The sequence below is a fragment of the Nicotiana tomentosiformis genome, chromosome 5 (assembly GCF_000390325.3).
Source record: "Nicotiana tomentosiformis chromosome 5, ASM39032v3, whole genome shotgun sequence".
Taxonomy (NCBI): domain Eukaryota; kingdom Viridiplantae; phylum Streptophyta; class Magnoliopsida; order Solanales; family Solanaceae; genus Nicotiana; species Nicotiana tomentosiformis.
Window position 1 is genome coordinate 29,574,230 of NC_090816.1, and position 15,176 is coordinate 29,589,405.

Sequence of the window (15,176 nt, forward strand, 5' to 3'; positions counted from 1 at the left end):
CATCTTTAGATGGATTTGAAGAGTTTCTTGAATTGTTCAGAGCCAAAATAATTCTTAAAAGAGGAGCAATAAAATACGTCTAATTATAGTCAAAGAAAAGTCAATATCAAAAGAAATAAATGCTCAAGGTTAACAATCATATGTATAATCACATCATCAAATTCTGTCTTCATAAAAGCAGTCATTTTCACTAGTTCACATAATTAAACTACTTTCAAGGAGAGTAATGGAAAAAAAAACTATAGATGGAAGGAAAAAAATCAATAGTACATTATCCTCCGTAGAATATATTCTAAAAGAATGACAAAAAGGTAAACTCATAATTATTTTGGTCGAAATATTCAAGCTCTAGACGACAATGATCTGACGGGACTCTATGGTGCCATTATTTTTCTTCGTACTTACATTTAGGTATAGAATTTCGTCTCTGGTTATTTGTATGTTTTTAGGAATGGAAGGCAATTTGATTTTCTTTTTGAAACAAACCTTCATCACTGATGCACGAACGTAGAGACTAGTACTATATTAAAAGCATGCGAAACGTCGTTCGCCCTTTCTACCCTTTAAAAATATATTTTACATTGGATAAATTGTAAACTCAAAAAACTTTCCTACTATTTAGGAGTTCGAAATCAAATAAGTTTTGTCCAAATATAATTTTTGATATCTTTTCCTAATAAGAAAACAAAATATCAAGACAATAAAAAGAATACAAAAAAGTAGGAGAAAAGTTTCTTTTTCCAACCAGGGAAGTCCACGATTTGTGTGATTTTTTTATATTCTTTGTCCTTTAATCATACAACACCAATTTTGCCCTTTTATTTTCCTTTCTTATGAAATATTTACTGTTTTTAAAATTTAAATGATATATATTTCTTTAGCAGCTTTGTTGTTGAATCGGTTATTTTCTATTCTTAAAATACTAAGGCAAGTGTTGATATGAACTAATATCTACCATTATTGTTAGAAATATTGACAAGAGTGAGTTGCTTTAGTGGTAAACACCCTCCACTTCCAACCAAGAAGTTGTGAGTTTGAGTTATCCCAAGAGCAAAGTGGGAAATTCTTGGAGGGAGGGAGCCGAGGGTCTATCAGAAACAGTCTCTCTACCCCAAGATTGTTAGAAATATTAATTATTGTTGTAATAATATATTTGTGAATTTACAGCTTTAACTAAATTACCGTAATGCATAATAGCATTAAATAGATGGACAAAGTTTTGGCAAAAAACAAACTAATATTATTACTAAGATAGTTTATTACATAAACTGACTAAAAACAAATAAGAATTAGCTATGAAATTCAGCTTATAACTAATAGAATCATGTATAAAATAATTTGTCTGTTGCTAAATTTTTTTAATATATAGTTGACATGTCTGTAATATATGGTACGTAGACGATCATTTTGATACAAAATTATATTAAAAGAAGGGGACACATAAAAATTCACCGAGCCTTTAAAATTATGTTGATTGTTTCATGCTTAGCTAGGCCATCCGCTACTTTATCAACTGAATATGATAAATATTCACCATTTTCAAGAATTTCTATTTTGTTCAAATTTTATTTTCAAGAGCTTATAATTTTTAAAAAATTATACACATTGTTATTGGATACGTATCCTAAAACTAGTATAAATAAATATTTAAACTACAACGTGTCATTATTAATTTGCTAGTTATTATAACAAAAAGTCTATACTGCTACCTTAATATGACAGGAAAGGGAAAATATAGTACTATTTTTCACCAAAACGAAAAGGAAAAAACTATACAAAACAGCCAATTTGCCAAACCCTATAAAACAAGCGCACTGGAGAACTGAAAAGCTTCCAAAGAGGAAGACTGAAGGAAAAAACCCTTTCCATAGACTGAGCAACTCAAGCCTGAATAGCGGCGAATTTCAAGCGTTCATCATCAATGGACGCCATAAGGAAGCAACTGGATGTGTTAATGGGAGCCAACCGAAACGGCGACGTAACGGAGGTCGATCGCAAGTACTATGACCGTGAAGTTTGCCGTCTCTTTCTCTCCGGTCTCTGCCCTCACGAACTCTTCCAACTCACTGTGCGTAACTGTTAACACCGCTCTCTCTATCTCTGCGTCTACCTGTTTCCTCATTTGTTTGTTTGTATTTGAATCCCTAGGTCATTTAATTTTTAATTTTGATAATTAAATAAATTTGAAGCCATAGATTGAAATATTGTTGCTCTATAGAGATCTTACCGTGTGAAAATTAGGTGTTCTTCGACTACTGCCGGGTATGGGAGAGTGAATGTATGTACAGCTTTTCCCTTGCATTTCAGCTGTTTTGTTACCTTGAGTTCGTGTGACTTACAGGTCACGAAAGGATAACCTTAACCGCTCTGTGCGTGCATTCGTAGACTAGGCATTTTTGGTGCATTTTGGCTGGAAAAAGGAAAAAAAGAAGAAGAGGTTGGAGTTGGAACAACTAGTTTGCTACATAATTGCTAAATTGAACTCATAATAAGATGTTTTGGTTGAAAAGCTTTATTCAAAAAATATACATACGAAGCCCTATGCTAAGGTTATATTGGGTTTGTTTAGCTGGAACACCAAGAACATGTGTTAACATGGTTTCAGGCAGTGTCACACCTTAAAGATCAATTTCAGGAAAAGATCATACTAGTTGGAGAGGTGAAGTATGTTGCAATGTTATCACATATTTTGAACTCTAAGGCTGGGGCTTATCACACTACCTACCTTGGCTTGCCAGTAGGTGCTTCAAATAAGGATCAAACAACATGGAACCCGGTACTACAAAGGATTGAGAAGAAGCCTGTAGGATGACAGAAACGATATTTGTCCAAAGGAGATAAAGAAGTACTTATTAAGAGCACATTATCAACCATTTTCACTTATTTTATGTCCTTGTTTCAAGCTCCGGGAAGTGTCACGTGAAAGTTGGAAAGACTTTAGAGAAACTATCTATGGGGTTTGATGATAGGGAGGTTTCCACATGGTTTGATGGGAGATCGTTCTTACCCTTAAGTGTTGGAGTGGTCTTGGAAGATCTAAGGGGTTGTTTGATTACAAGGATAAAGGATAATAATTTTGAGATAAAATGTGGGATTAGTTTATCTGCGATTTGGTTGAACTTTTGATTCAGGTAAAAGCAGCCCCGAGGTTGTTTGTACCACACTATATTTGGGATAACTATCCCAGGATAGAATAACAAAATGACACATTTTCGCTTCTCGAAAGCGCTTCTCCCAAAGACTTTTAAGAAATCCAAGACTAAAATTAGATAAAAGTTTATTCAAACTTATTTAATGTATTTATCCAAGCCTTGGTGGATAGAGTTACCTGGTACCTGTTGTTGGTGGGAGGTGGCAGGTATCCCGTGGAATTAGTCGAGGTGCGCGCAAGCTGGCCCGGACACCACAGTTATAAAAAAAAAAAAAACTTATTTAGTGTAAAACCAAACAGTGTATTATATTATATTCCGTATGTTCATTTTTAGTTCAATGAACCAACCATCCCCAAATAATTATAATTATAAGTACATCAACTAGATAATCCTGTCATTCCCGCCCCTAATTATAATTCTAGCTTAACTTGTTCACAAATCAATTGACTCTAATGGTGTTCAACAAGGTAGTATTAGGTAAATGGTTATGGAGATTTAGGATTGAAGAATATTCTTTTTTGAGGAAGGTAGTAGTGGAAAAATATGGGACCTTGGAAGGGGTTGGAGGACTAAAAATGTCACTATTCTTTATGTGTGCGAACATTGGAGGAATATTTAAGGGATGGAAAGAGTTTACTGCCGATGCGTCATTCAAGGTAAGGGATGGGAGGAGGATGAATTTTTGGGGCAGAAGTGGTGTATGATAACATTTTGAGGATTATTTTCCCAAATATTTACTGAATTTCATGCCCTATCCATCTGGTCCGATGACTACAAGATGGAGTAGTAGTTATAAATTTGAGGTTTAGGAAGAATTTTCAAGTAGGAAGTGGTAGAGTTCCAAAGCCTGGTTGGTATGCTCCACAATGAAAGCACATTACAGTAGTGTATGGAGCGGTGGTGTGGGGAATAATGGAGTATTTTATGTCAAGTCTTATTATGAAAAACTTCTCATTACGGAGGAGGTTGTCTTTCCATGTAGCTCGGTTTGGTTTTCTAAAGTTTTGAGTAAAGAGTGCTTTTTTGTCATGGCTAGCAGTAGAATGGGGTGGTCTTGATGGCTTAAAATGTGAGGAAAAGGAAGGTTGCTTATCTCAGCTAGTGCTTTATGTCCAAGTGGTTTGGTGCTTATGTCCACCATCTCTTGATGTTTTAGAATCTGACGAAAAGAAAGGTTGCTTATCTCAACTAGTGCTTATGTGCAAGGGGGTCGTGAAGATGTCCTCCATCTCATCATACATCGTCCTATAGCTCTAAGGTTATGGTGGGGAACTCTTAGATGGCTTGGCATACTTTGGGTGATGCTAGACACTATGAAAGAGGTAATGTTCAGCTGAAATTATGGTAGAAAAAGGTGAATATGCAGAGAGTGGAGTATTGCGCCACTAGCACTTATGTGGGTCCTTTCGAGAGAAAGAAATATGAAAGCTCTTAAGGGTGTAGAGAAGAATTTTGTACAATTGAGGAGTAACTTCTCATCCCTTATTTCTTTTTGGTGCGCCCATGAAATTTCCTTATGTATAGAAGATCGGGTGTCGTTCGTAAAAAATCATATTTTTTTTTGTAGGTTTTCTACTTTTTTGGTATACTAGTATACATATGTTTTTTGCTCAATCTTTGATAATTTATTACTTTATAAAAAATGCTGAGTTTGTAGAATTATGTACTATTTATTTTGTTTTTAGCACGGGGTTTTTAATTACATGGGTTTTGGGAGCTCTTTGCGGTTGAAAGACCTTAGACTTTTGATATTTCGCCGGTCAAAATAATAAATTTAAAAAGACCTTAGTTTTTAGATATTTCAAAACACATTTGGTAGGGAGCCCATCAGCTAGATGTGATGCTTTTTATTTGCATTTAAAAATATTTAGAGACTTCTCCTGTTTGCGGCTGGTCAATTTTGTTAAATTTCATCGTAAATGAAAATTCTTCTAGAGTTTTTTCTTTTTAATTTTTTGTTGATAAAGTCATACTACTTCCGTTTCATTTTATGTAATTAGTTTGACTCCGCACTTTGTTTTTCTTAGTTTGTTTATGCTTGGAGTTTAAGAATGTAAAAAAGACTTTTGAATCTTGTGGTCTTAAACCTAAGGTGTGTATAACATACCAAAAATACCTTTTAATCTTGTGGTTTTAAACATGGCATGTCATTCCTATAAAAGAGTGTCATTAAGGTTTAGGGATAAAATGGTCTACTTTCTCTACATCTCAATGCCCAGCTAAACATGACATAATCTACAGCAGCTGTCCTTACCCGTTGGGTACCATATAGGTTAAGTGTTGTCCACCATAATTGACTCGTTCAAGTATGAAGATGTGAACTAGTGAAACGACAAGTTTTAATCAGTAATGCTCTATGCTTATAAAGGAAAATGATCCAATATTGTTCATATGATACCAAGCTTTATTTAATCTAAATGCAATAATTTTTGTCAAGCGAAATTAGTCAATAATTTTTGGATAAGGTGAAACTAGTCAGTACTAAAGGGTCAGCTGCAGATGGCATCCTTACTATTTAAAAAAAAAAGAATATACGATAGTAAATCCTTGGTGGGCTGGAGGGTGGAGTTGTTCAGTTTTGTTCTAGGTCTACGCCCTTCCTCTGCATTTCCTTGTTGGTTATAAATTTTGTGCACTGATTTTTTATTTTAATTTCTTTCTTGTTGTGCAGAAAATGGATATGGGGCCATGCCCTAAGGTGCACTCTTTGCAACTGAGAAAAGAGTATCCTTCTTTGACGTGTATACTATGATTTTGCAAGTGTTCCATATTCATGTTTTCATGGCCATGCATGGGCTATTAAGTAAAACTAGATTATTTTTTTTGTCTCGATACATACTAGATAGGCTGGCTGTTGTCGCAGGTTGTTTAACTATACAATTTTGTTTTTTCATACATTCTGTCATTCTCCTTTTTCTTTGATTTATTTACAGTTCAATGAATCACTGTTCTATTTTATTTAGGTCAAATGATTGTAGAAACTATTACAATATTGCTGGCCGACTGCCTGCCTAGTTGCTGAACTGAGTCATTAACTAGACGTCTGTGAAATATATTATGGTCGTTGTTAACACGGATTTTCTGTACATCAGTGCAGTCCTTTCCCCTCACCCCCCCCCCCCCCCAAAAAAAAAAAAATTAAAAAAACCATCTGCCCAAACATAAAAAAAGAAGAGAAATGTCAAGATATGTCCTTATTGGGAGAAAAAAGGTTGCACAAGAGATGCTGCATTCTTTGATCAATATTGCTTCTTGATCATTACCTTAACCTTTTCTAGATATGTCGAAGCAAAAGAAAAGGGTCAGGATAACTATGACAGGGACTTGGAGGATGCAATTGATAGGCTGATTGTTGAGTGTGACAGGAAAATAACTAGAGCCCTTAAACGGCTTGACGAGGAGGATGCCAAAGCTGCTATTGCCATATCAGTATCTGAAGTTACTCTGGTAATAGTCAACTGTTGGGCTCCAAGCTCATTGTTTTCTTTTATTGGTCACTGGCACTTCCTCTTTGCCCTTCCTCTGTTTACTAGTCCTTGTTACAAGTGTTGTCAACTTGCCTAAATTGCAGACACCGGAGATTGATGAGTTGTCAAAGCAAATCAAGGAGAAGTTGAAAGAAGCTGATGTATATGGTAAGTTCTTTTAGGCTCTCTCTCTAAGAAAATGGTAAGTTCTTTTAGGCTTAGCTGACTGCCTGCATCGGGAAAGCATGCTTATGTGGTCTTGATTGGCTATTTACCAATATAAGGTTGCTTATATTTTACTTTTTTCATTATATATGAAAATGACAAGTTGGCTTGCTAATCTATATACTGCTTGAGCATGAAACAGTTTAAAGGAGTAAAATAGGCTTGATGATTGGTGGTGATATGATAACATTCGTTGTCACTTTGTCTGAATTTACATAGTTCAGTTTCTTACTCGGATCTAGCCTAGTAAATTTGAGCGAATTGAATTGTTGAGGAATAAAATGTAAAGTGCTATTATTTTATGCCATTTTCTATCTGGTGAAGATCTTTTTGAGTTGGCAAAGTTCTTGAACAATCTAACTTCTTTGTAGATCTTGAAGGCAAGACAGATATGAAAATTCGAACTCTGGAAGAGGTTGAAGAACTCAGAACTAAGAGAGCAGACAAACAGGTACAGAGGGAACTTGGAGACATTGAATTAATTTGCTAATTAGTCAACATAGGCAAAAACTAATGACATTGCGATACTTAATATTCATATGGCTGTAGTGTATATGGTTAGAACTCATAGGTGTTTTCTTTTATCCAATGGCAGTCAATGCTCCTTTTGGATGCATTTAACAAAGATCGAGCATCTTTACCACAGCCACTTCAGAACGGTCCACAGTTAGCACCTTTGCCCGCAGCTGCTCCAGATCCTCGCATACAAGAAATGATAAATGAGAAGCTGAAGAAAGCAGAAGATCTTGGTAAAACTAAATAGCTCTAAACTGGGTTGCTTTACAACCTCGAAATTTTTCCACTCAAAGAGTTAGAATTCACTCTTTGATATGCTATTGACTCTCTGGATATTGTATCTAAATAGCTCTAAACTGTGTTGCTTTACAACCTCCAATTTTTCCACTCAAAGAGTTAGAATTCACTCTTTGATATGCTGTTGATTCTCGCTGGATATGGTACAGTCTCATTATTTTGGTTTATGTCCATGCACGAGTGTATGAGCAGGTCAAATGGAAAGTAACACCAGGAAAAAATAGTGACCAAGTTTGGGTTTTATCTTACCCAACACCCATTACTTATTAAAAAAAAGTGTCTGTATTTGAAAAGGCAACCTTGAGATTATTATTAATAAATACTTATGGAAATGGCAGGCTGATTATGTGACTAAAGTGAAAAATAATGTGCTTTTAACTAGATATTTGAACTCGAAAATAGTTATCATCCCTTGACATCAGAGGAGCGATATTCTGCTGTGAATCTTGTAAATATACCTATGCTAATTCCAGTTCATTTGGTTCTGCATTGGGGAATCATTTTCAAATCTCAGTGACTCAGTGTATGATTCTCATACCCATGGTCTCAATTTGCGATAAAAACACATTTAATGGGAGGTAACAGGTACGCGGTGAAATAGTCGAGAATTATGTTAATAGAAATTGCCTTAAAAGTGATTTAAGCACGATGGGAGCATGTGTTTTATAACCCTCAAAGTGAGTAGTACACTAGAATTACGTTATGATAGCTGCTCTATCTTTGCAAAAAAAAAAAAAAAAAATGTCTTGTTGTATAGGTGAGTTATATTTTGGAAGCTCAATGCTGAATATTATACCTTTTACAGTATTTTGGTACCTTGGTGCACCTTTTCTTCTTCTTTCAAAGTTACCTTAATTTATAAAAAGGATGTTATGTAGCATGACACGATTTTGCTGAATCTTTTCTTGCTTTATATGTAGCATGACACGATTTTGCTGAATCTTTTCTTGCTTTATCTTACATTTTTCCTCTTACTGGGTTATCTAGGTGAGCAAGGAATGGTTGATGAAGCTCAGAAAGCATTGGAAGAGGCGGAAGCTCTTAAGAAGGTTGTCGAACAGTTCTTTCTGTACTCAATTGTGCTCAAATATAACTTTTTAGAATTTAATTTGCCCTTCTTATCTTTCTTTGTTAATTTTATTTTGGGGCTTAAAAAACTTACCCTTGTAGTTCGACTACATTTAACACTTCTCTCCTTGATATGCCTGTCTTCCTCATTCAGCTGCCTGTGAGGCAAGACCCTGGTCAGGATTCCTCAAAGTACACTGCAGTTGATGTGCGGATTGTAAGTCTACTTTCTACAACTTTGATGAGCATTATTTGTTGTATTTGTTTCTCCTCAATTATGAGTTTGTGTAAGTACTTTCACTGAATTTAATCTGAACGAAAAGCAATTTTATTTTGAAAATCTAGCCAGACGATTCCTTGAAAGAGGGGCCAAAATATTATTCTCTCCGTTATATTTTATGTGTCTTAGTTTTGACTAGGCACAAAGTTTTGAAGACTTTGAATCTTGCGGTCTTAAACTAAAGGTGTGTATACAACATCAACAACAACAATAAAAAACCCACTGTATTCCCACAAGTGAAAACTAAAGGTGTGTATAACATACCAAAATTATCAATTGGATCTTGTGGTTTTAAACATGTCATGTCATTCTTATCAGGATGTGTCATTAAGGATAAAATGAGAATGATGGAATTAAAAAAATAAAAATATAAAAAGAAGTATTTTCTTTGGGAACATACTAAAAAGGAAAGTACGACACATAAATTGAAAAAAAGAGTTATTTTCTGAAAGCATGGTGAGGCAGTGGGTGGGTTTGCTTGCTCTATATGGTGCCTAATGCTTGACACCCTCCTCTTTATAGCGACCAACACCCTTCTCTAAATTTTTATTTCCTGTCATTCTTTTGCCAATTTCAAGCTACATTGATGATGTGCTGGACATATGCTACAATTTTCTTCTTTTCGTTGCTAGTGCAAAAAGTACTTGCGCTGTCTGTTACCAGTGACTTCTGGAGGAAAGAATCTTAACACTTTTTTGGTGATTATGTAATATAGTGAGATTTTGATGGCAACTTTTTATATTTCCAAATTAGAAAATTCAAGTTGGTTTTCTCACTCTTAGTTTGAGGGGTGTATTGAATATTAAGAGAACATGTGTCTAGTTTCACACATGTATAGCTAAGAAATAATTAGTAAATATTTGTTATAAGAAAATATTACAAAATATTTAGCATCCAAAGGTGTGACCTGGTGGTCAAGAAGCTGGAATGGACCATGGGCCAGGTTCAAGGCAAAAAAAGCATGTGTTTTGTTCTCGTCTGTTTAAGCTTTGGTGGATAGAGTTAGTTTATACATGTGTTGTTGGGTGGTAATAGGTTCTCATGATTTAGTAGAGATGCCCAAACACCACAATTACAACCAAAAAAAGATCTTACAGATTATTAAGAGTGCCTATCAGTGTGATTGACCAAATAAGGATAGGAAGTTCCACTCAGTATGTTTTTTTGGTCAAACACAATTGTTACCATTATGAAAAAAGCTTGGTCAAACACGAATTTAATGCTCAAAAGTGCTTTTCAAATTGATTAGCCTCATATACTGCTTGCAGTATTTTTACGCAAAGCACTTTTAGAAAAAACGCTTTTCAAAATAAGCAAATTTTAGATTTCTAATCAATCAAGTCAATAAGAACTAAGAAGTTCTCCTCCTTTTCATACTTTCCGAAGCTAATGGAAGTGTCTCTAACATTTTCTTGAAATGAACTGACGGTTAAGAATTTCTTGAGTACCTAAGTCAAAGAAAGAACTGAAATGTTTTTTTAATTGGGTATTGTGTTACTAGAATCACTGCCTCAAGTGGGCACATATATGCATATACATAGAGGTTCTCTTCTCCTTTTCATAGTTTCCGATGCTAATGGAAGGCTTAACATTTTCTTGAAATGAACTGACTATTAAGAATTCCTTGAGTACCTAAGTCAAAGAAAGAACTGAAATGTTTTTTAAATTGGGTACTGTATTACTAGAATAACTGCCTCAAGTGGGCACATATAACAATGACTGTTCTTTGTTTCTATTCTTGCATATATTCCTGCTGAGAAATCTCAGGATGTGGTCTTGACATGAATTTGCTATCTCTGACATGCTGTTTATAACTTTTGCAGACTGATCAAAAGCTCCGTGTGTGCGACATCTGTGGAGCTTTTTTAAGTGTTTATGACAGGTGAATGTTCCTTTTTCCTTTTCAGCTTTTGGAAGATATGCTAAGTAGCTTTTAGGGAAATAAAGAGCTACTTTGAAGTTTTGAGTGCTTCAGTTTTTGACATGGCGATTGTACCTCCTTGTCACCAGCAGGCTTTTTTGGGCCCAGTTTTTCGAGGATAAACTTTTGCCGCTAAATAATGTGCGTCTTTTCTGTGTTAAATTTTATTAGTCATGTTATGCTTAGCTAGAAAGTTATGGGGCAACCTCATTTTTTGTTATCTCTACAATTTTTGTTTCTTAAAACTAATTGGATAGCGTACTAATAATATCCAGCTATCCTTGCTTTTCTCATCTTTTCTTTTCAGTGACCGTCGCTTAGCTGATCATTTTGGAGGAAAGCTTCATTTGGGTTATATGCAAATCCGTGAGAAATTAGCTGAACTTCAGGTAAAGATAAGAATATCTATTTTTCAAGATTTCTTTGTTGCAGCGCAGGCCCATTTATTGGAAGTATAACAGTTGTGCTTGTTTCCTCATTTATCTGGTTGCATAAAATGATCTCTGATTGAGTGGCTTCTGCGGAACAGTCATCAACTTAGAAATTTAAACAAGTATTTGATTTTAGTGGCTCAATTGGTAATTTAAATATTTTGATTGAGGTCCTGCTGTTTCAGTTTCTTCTGTAGAAATTTTCAATATGTATGTTCTTTTGGAGTTTTGCTATCCTCAGATATTTTCTTTTGTAGAGATTTTCTATTGTCTTTTACTGATCTTGTAGGTCCATAGGGAAAATAAGTTCTCATATCACCTCATAATGACGTGAAATGTGTGCTTAGAACTATAAATATTTTTTTATGGAACTTGTATTAGGGTATAATTTAAGACATGATAGAATAGTTGAATAAGTGACTTCAACTTGATTTTCTTTGAGAGCAGGAAAGAGTTAGTAGTTATGTAAAGGAGATACTCATACAACTACTACACCTCAATCCCAAATTAGTTGGGATCAGCAATATGAATCCTCACTAATCATGTTTTCTCCATTTTAATTCATCTTGGGTTAGCATTATACAAAATAAGTTCTTTTTTTCCCCAACTGGCATGAAAATCCCTAATAGACCTAAAAGACTCCTAGAAAGCATAAGACCTAAAGTAAGCATATTAACTTGACTACAACACATCAACTAGTTGGCATCACTTATATAGATCTTTTTATCCATTGTGTCATATCTTTCGCTAAGTCAGCATGGCTACCAAGAGATTGTAGATCTTTCGAGAAAAATTCATTTCCATATGATTTAGATCTACCTCGTCCTTTTCAAAAAAAAAAAGATCTACCTCGTCCTTTTTAAATATTTACACTCATCATAGTTTCACATTTGTGGACCGGTACATCTGGAGGTCGACACAGGACCTGACCAAACCATCTCAAAAGACTCATTTTAGTCTTTTTATCCTCAATGTGCATTGTGTGCTACTTGCTCCTTCTGGCAGATGCAGTTATTTTTAATCTTGTTTGATCTACTATGACCACACATCCATGTTAACGTCCGCGTCTTTGCTGCACTTAGGTTATGTTGAACTTTAGCCCAACATTCTCTCTTGCATAACATTGTGGGTCTTGCAAGTGTTCCATAGAACTTACCTTTCATTTTGGCAGGCATCCTTTTATCATAACATGATATCTGAATTTGGTAACACTTCTCCATTCAACCAACTGATTTTAGTACAATGTAACGTCTTCATCTACCATTACATTCTCATGGAAAAACAAGACATCTGAATTGTTTTCATTTAGGTTCAACAATCCCGTCTAATTTCACCTCAACTTCACTCTTCTTAAGCTGACTAGAGTTGCAGTGCATATACTCACTCTTACTTCTTATCCTAAAATCCTTACTCTTAAGTGCTTCTCCATGATTCAAGTTTTTTTTACACCCTTGCTGGTTTCGTCAGTTAATATCGTCAGCAAATAGCATACACCAAGGGACGACATCTTAAATTGTGTTGGTTAACTCATCCAGGGTAAACAAGTATTGACTCAATACCGATAGAGGTGTCAGGCCATAGTTACGAGAAACTCCTTTGTATTTCCTACTATTGTTCTTATGCTATAGCGACTGCTTAATACTTATCCTTTATGACGTTTATGTATTTTTGTTGAAGTGTGACCATCTCATCTAAATGCTTAAGCTGTTAGAGAGAACACATTTTTATTTACTTAATTATGTCTTCAACACGCTCCCTCATGTGTGGGTCTTAAATTTTTTCATGGGCCAAGCACGTGAAAATTCGTTTTGATCATGGGTGGCAGTGAGACTCGAACTCAGGACTTCAACGTGCTTCGATACCATGTTAAAGTGTGTGGCCCTTTCATCTAAAAACTTAAGCTGTTAGAGAGATCACACTTTTATTCATTTGGATGTGTCTTCAACACTTTTCTTCCAGCTTTTAATTGCTGAAGCATAAGTACGGATGTGCATGTTCCCAACTGATTTATATAAGTATTTCTTATTATTGAACTGACTCTCCCTTAGGCGGGGCATCAAAATACATATATCTTTACTGATTGACCAATTACCTCGTCAATAAAAGAAGGGAAAAACATTGTTTATCATTCTTTACATTGCTAGTTTATTCCATGAATATGTGTTCATTCTAATTTTGTGGACGTAACTGTGGGAGTTTGTTATATGCTTCAATTGTGCTATCTCAATGATGTCAAATTGCCAGGAAGAAAGAAACAAGAAGCGGAAGGCCATAGAAGAAGATAGGAGGTAGTGTTGGATCTCCTATTATGAAATGCTTATTCAGCATTTTTTACTTTATCTGTTGTTGCTTTTACTATCTTGTGGTCAAGTGTTGAATTTAATATATGCAGATCTAAAGAAAGAAAAAGCAGGGAACGTGATAGAGAATCAAGCAGGGACAGAGTTGATAGCCGCGAAGCAGGGAGAGATCACGATCGCAGGAGTAAAGATCGCAACTATGATCGTGAGCGTGACAGAAATAGAGACCGCTCTCGCAACTATGATTCAAGAAGTCATAGGCGATCACGTTCACGGTCAAGAGAACGGTCAAGGGATTATGATCGCCACAGGTTCTAATTTTTTCCACTAAGCTGATTGCGTTATATATAGTTTTATTTTGTGTGGACTTAAAGGTGTGAGGTTGTCATGTACCGTATAATGAGTAGCTTCCAATTCTTTGCGGAGGGCTTCTGATTTTAGTGAAGGAGATTTGCTAGGGATGTTGGGTTATTTGCCCCATACCATTTTAGTGAAGGAGATTTGCTAGGGATGTTGGGTTATTTGCCCCATACCTCCCACTAATGTGGTAAAAATTTTTGGGGAAGGCACTGTCATAGATTTATCCCCCATTATATATCATGTTCCTTTACATTAGTGTTTTTAATCAGTTGCTAAAGGCTCGCACTAGACATGCTTAAGCCGTAACAGCTCAGGCTTAGTGCTGGTGCACATGGGATTCGTCTTATAAAGGGCAGCACTGAACAACAAATATAATTGATGTAGTGATATTTTGATTGTTAAACAAACATTCTGTATGAATATGTTAGTAATTAGGAGTAGGAAATAAAAAATTTACTGCAAGTAGATTAGTTTTTAATTAGAGGTTTAGAATTAGAAAATCTTTTACTAATTTGTCTTAGATATCAAAAAGTTAAAACTATATTTGTTCATTTGAATAAGAAGTTTAAAATGTTTTTTTTAATTCAAATACTTTATCAAAATGGTATTTCTTCATATTTCATTTAGTTGCATTTTTTTCGTTTACTCCATGCGAATTAGAATTTAAAGCTACTACATATTTCCACCTAAGTGCAAAACTTATAATGATTTTAGCAGATATAGATACTTGATGCAGTCACTAGTACCTTCTCTTTAGTTTATAACAGAAATGCATTTGAGAAGGGTTTTTGATTAGCTTGATGTGAGTGCACCCCCTGCTGGTAATAGGGGTTCGATATATGCTAACTGTTTCTTTTCTGTCTCCAGGCGATATGATCGTTACTAGGTGAAAGCTGCTGTGGCATGGAGAGCTGGAAAAGTTGTGTCGCGACTTGTTGGATGTTTGGTACTTTGTAGTATCCAGGAGACGATGCCATATGTATTGCTGTCTTTATTTGGTCAGTTTTTGATTCTGCAGTGTTAGGTGAAATTTGAGATTGACCTTCAAAATTACATGTGCGTTTTATGCACCAGCTAAATTTTATGACAATGCAAGGTTTTGTATTTTTGATTGCCGCACTTTCAGATTGCACCTTCATGACGGAGGTAAATAGCTCAA

The 15,176-nt window shown here is 35.2% G+C and overlaps 1 protein-coding gene across 1 annotated transcript; it reads left to right on the forward strand.

The window, feature by feature from the left end:
* The first annotated feature begins 1,720 nt into the window (after positions 1-1,720).
* On the forward strand, positions 1,721-15,128 carry LOC104085883 (uncharacterized). The gene is made up of 13 exons (XM_009590002.4): positions 1,721-2,068; positions 5,824-5,876; positions 6,431-6,599; positions 6,724-6,787; positions 7,216-7,295; positions 7,440-7,593; positions 8,645-8,706; positions 8,880-8,942; positions 10,829-10,887; positions 11,234-11,315; positions 13,602-13,645; positions 13,750-13,968; positions 14,885-15,128. Exons 1-13 carry the CDS (start codon positions 1,922-1,924, stop codon positions 14,901-14,903), a joined length of 1,215 nt encoding a protein of 404 aa, XP_009588297.1. The 5' UTR covers positions 1,721-1,921; the 3' UTR covers positions 14,904-15,128.
* The last annotated feature ends 48 nt before the right edge of the window (positions 15,129-15,176 follow it).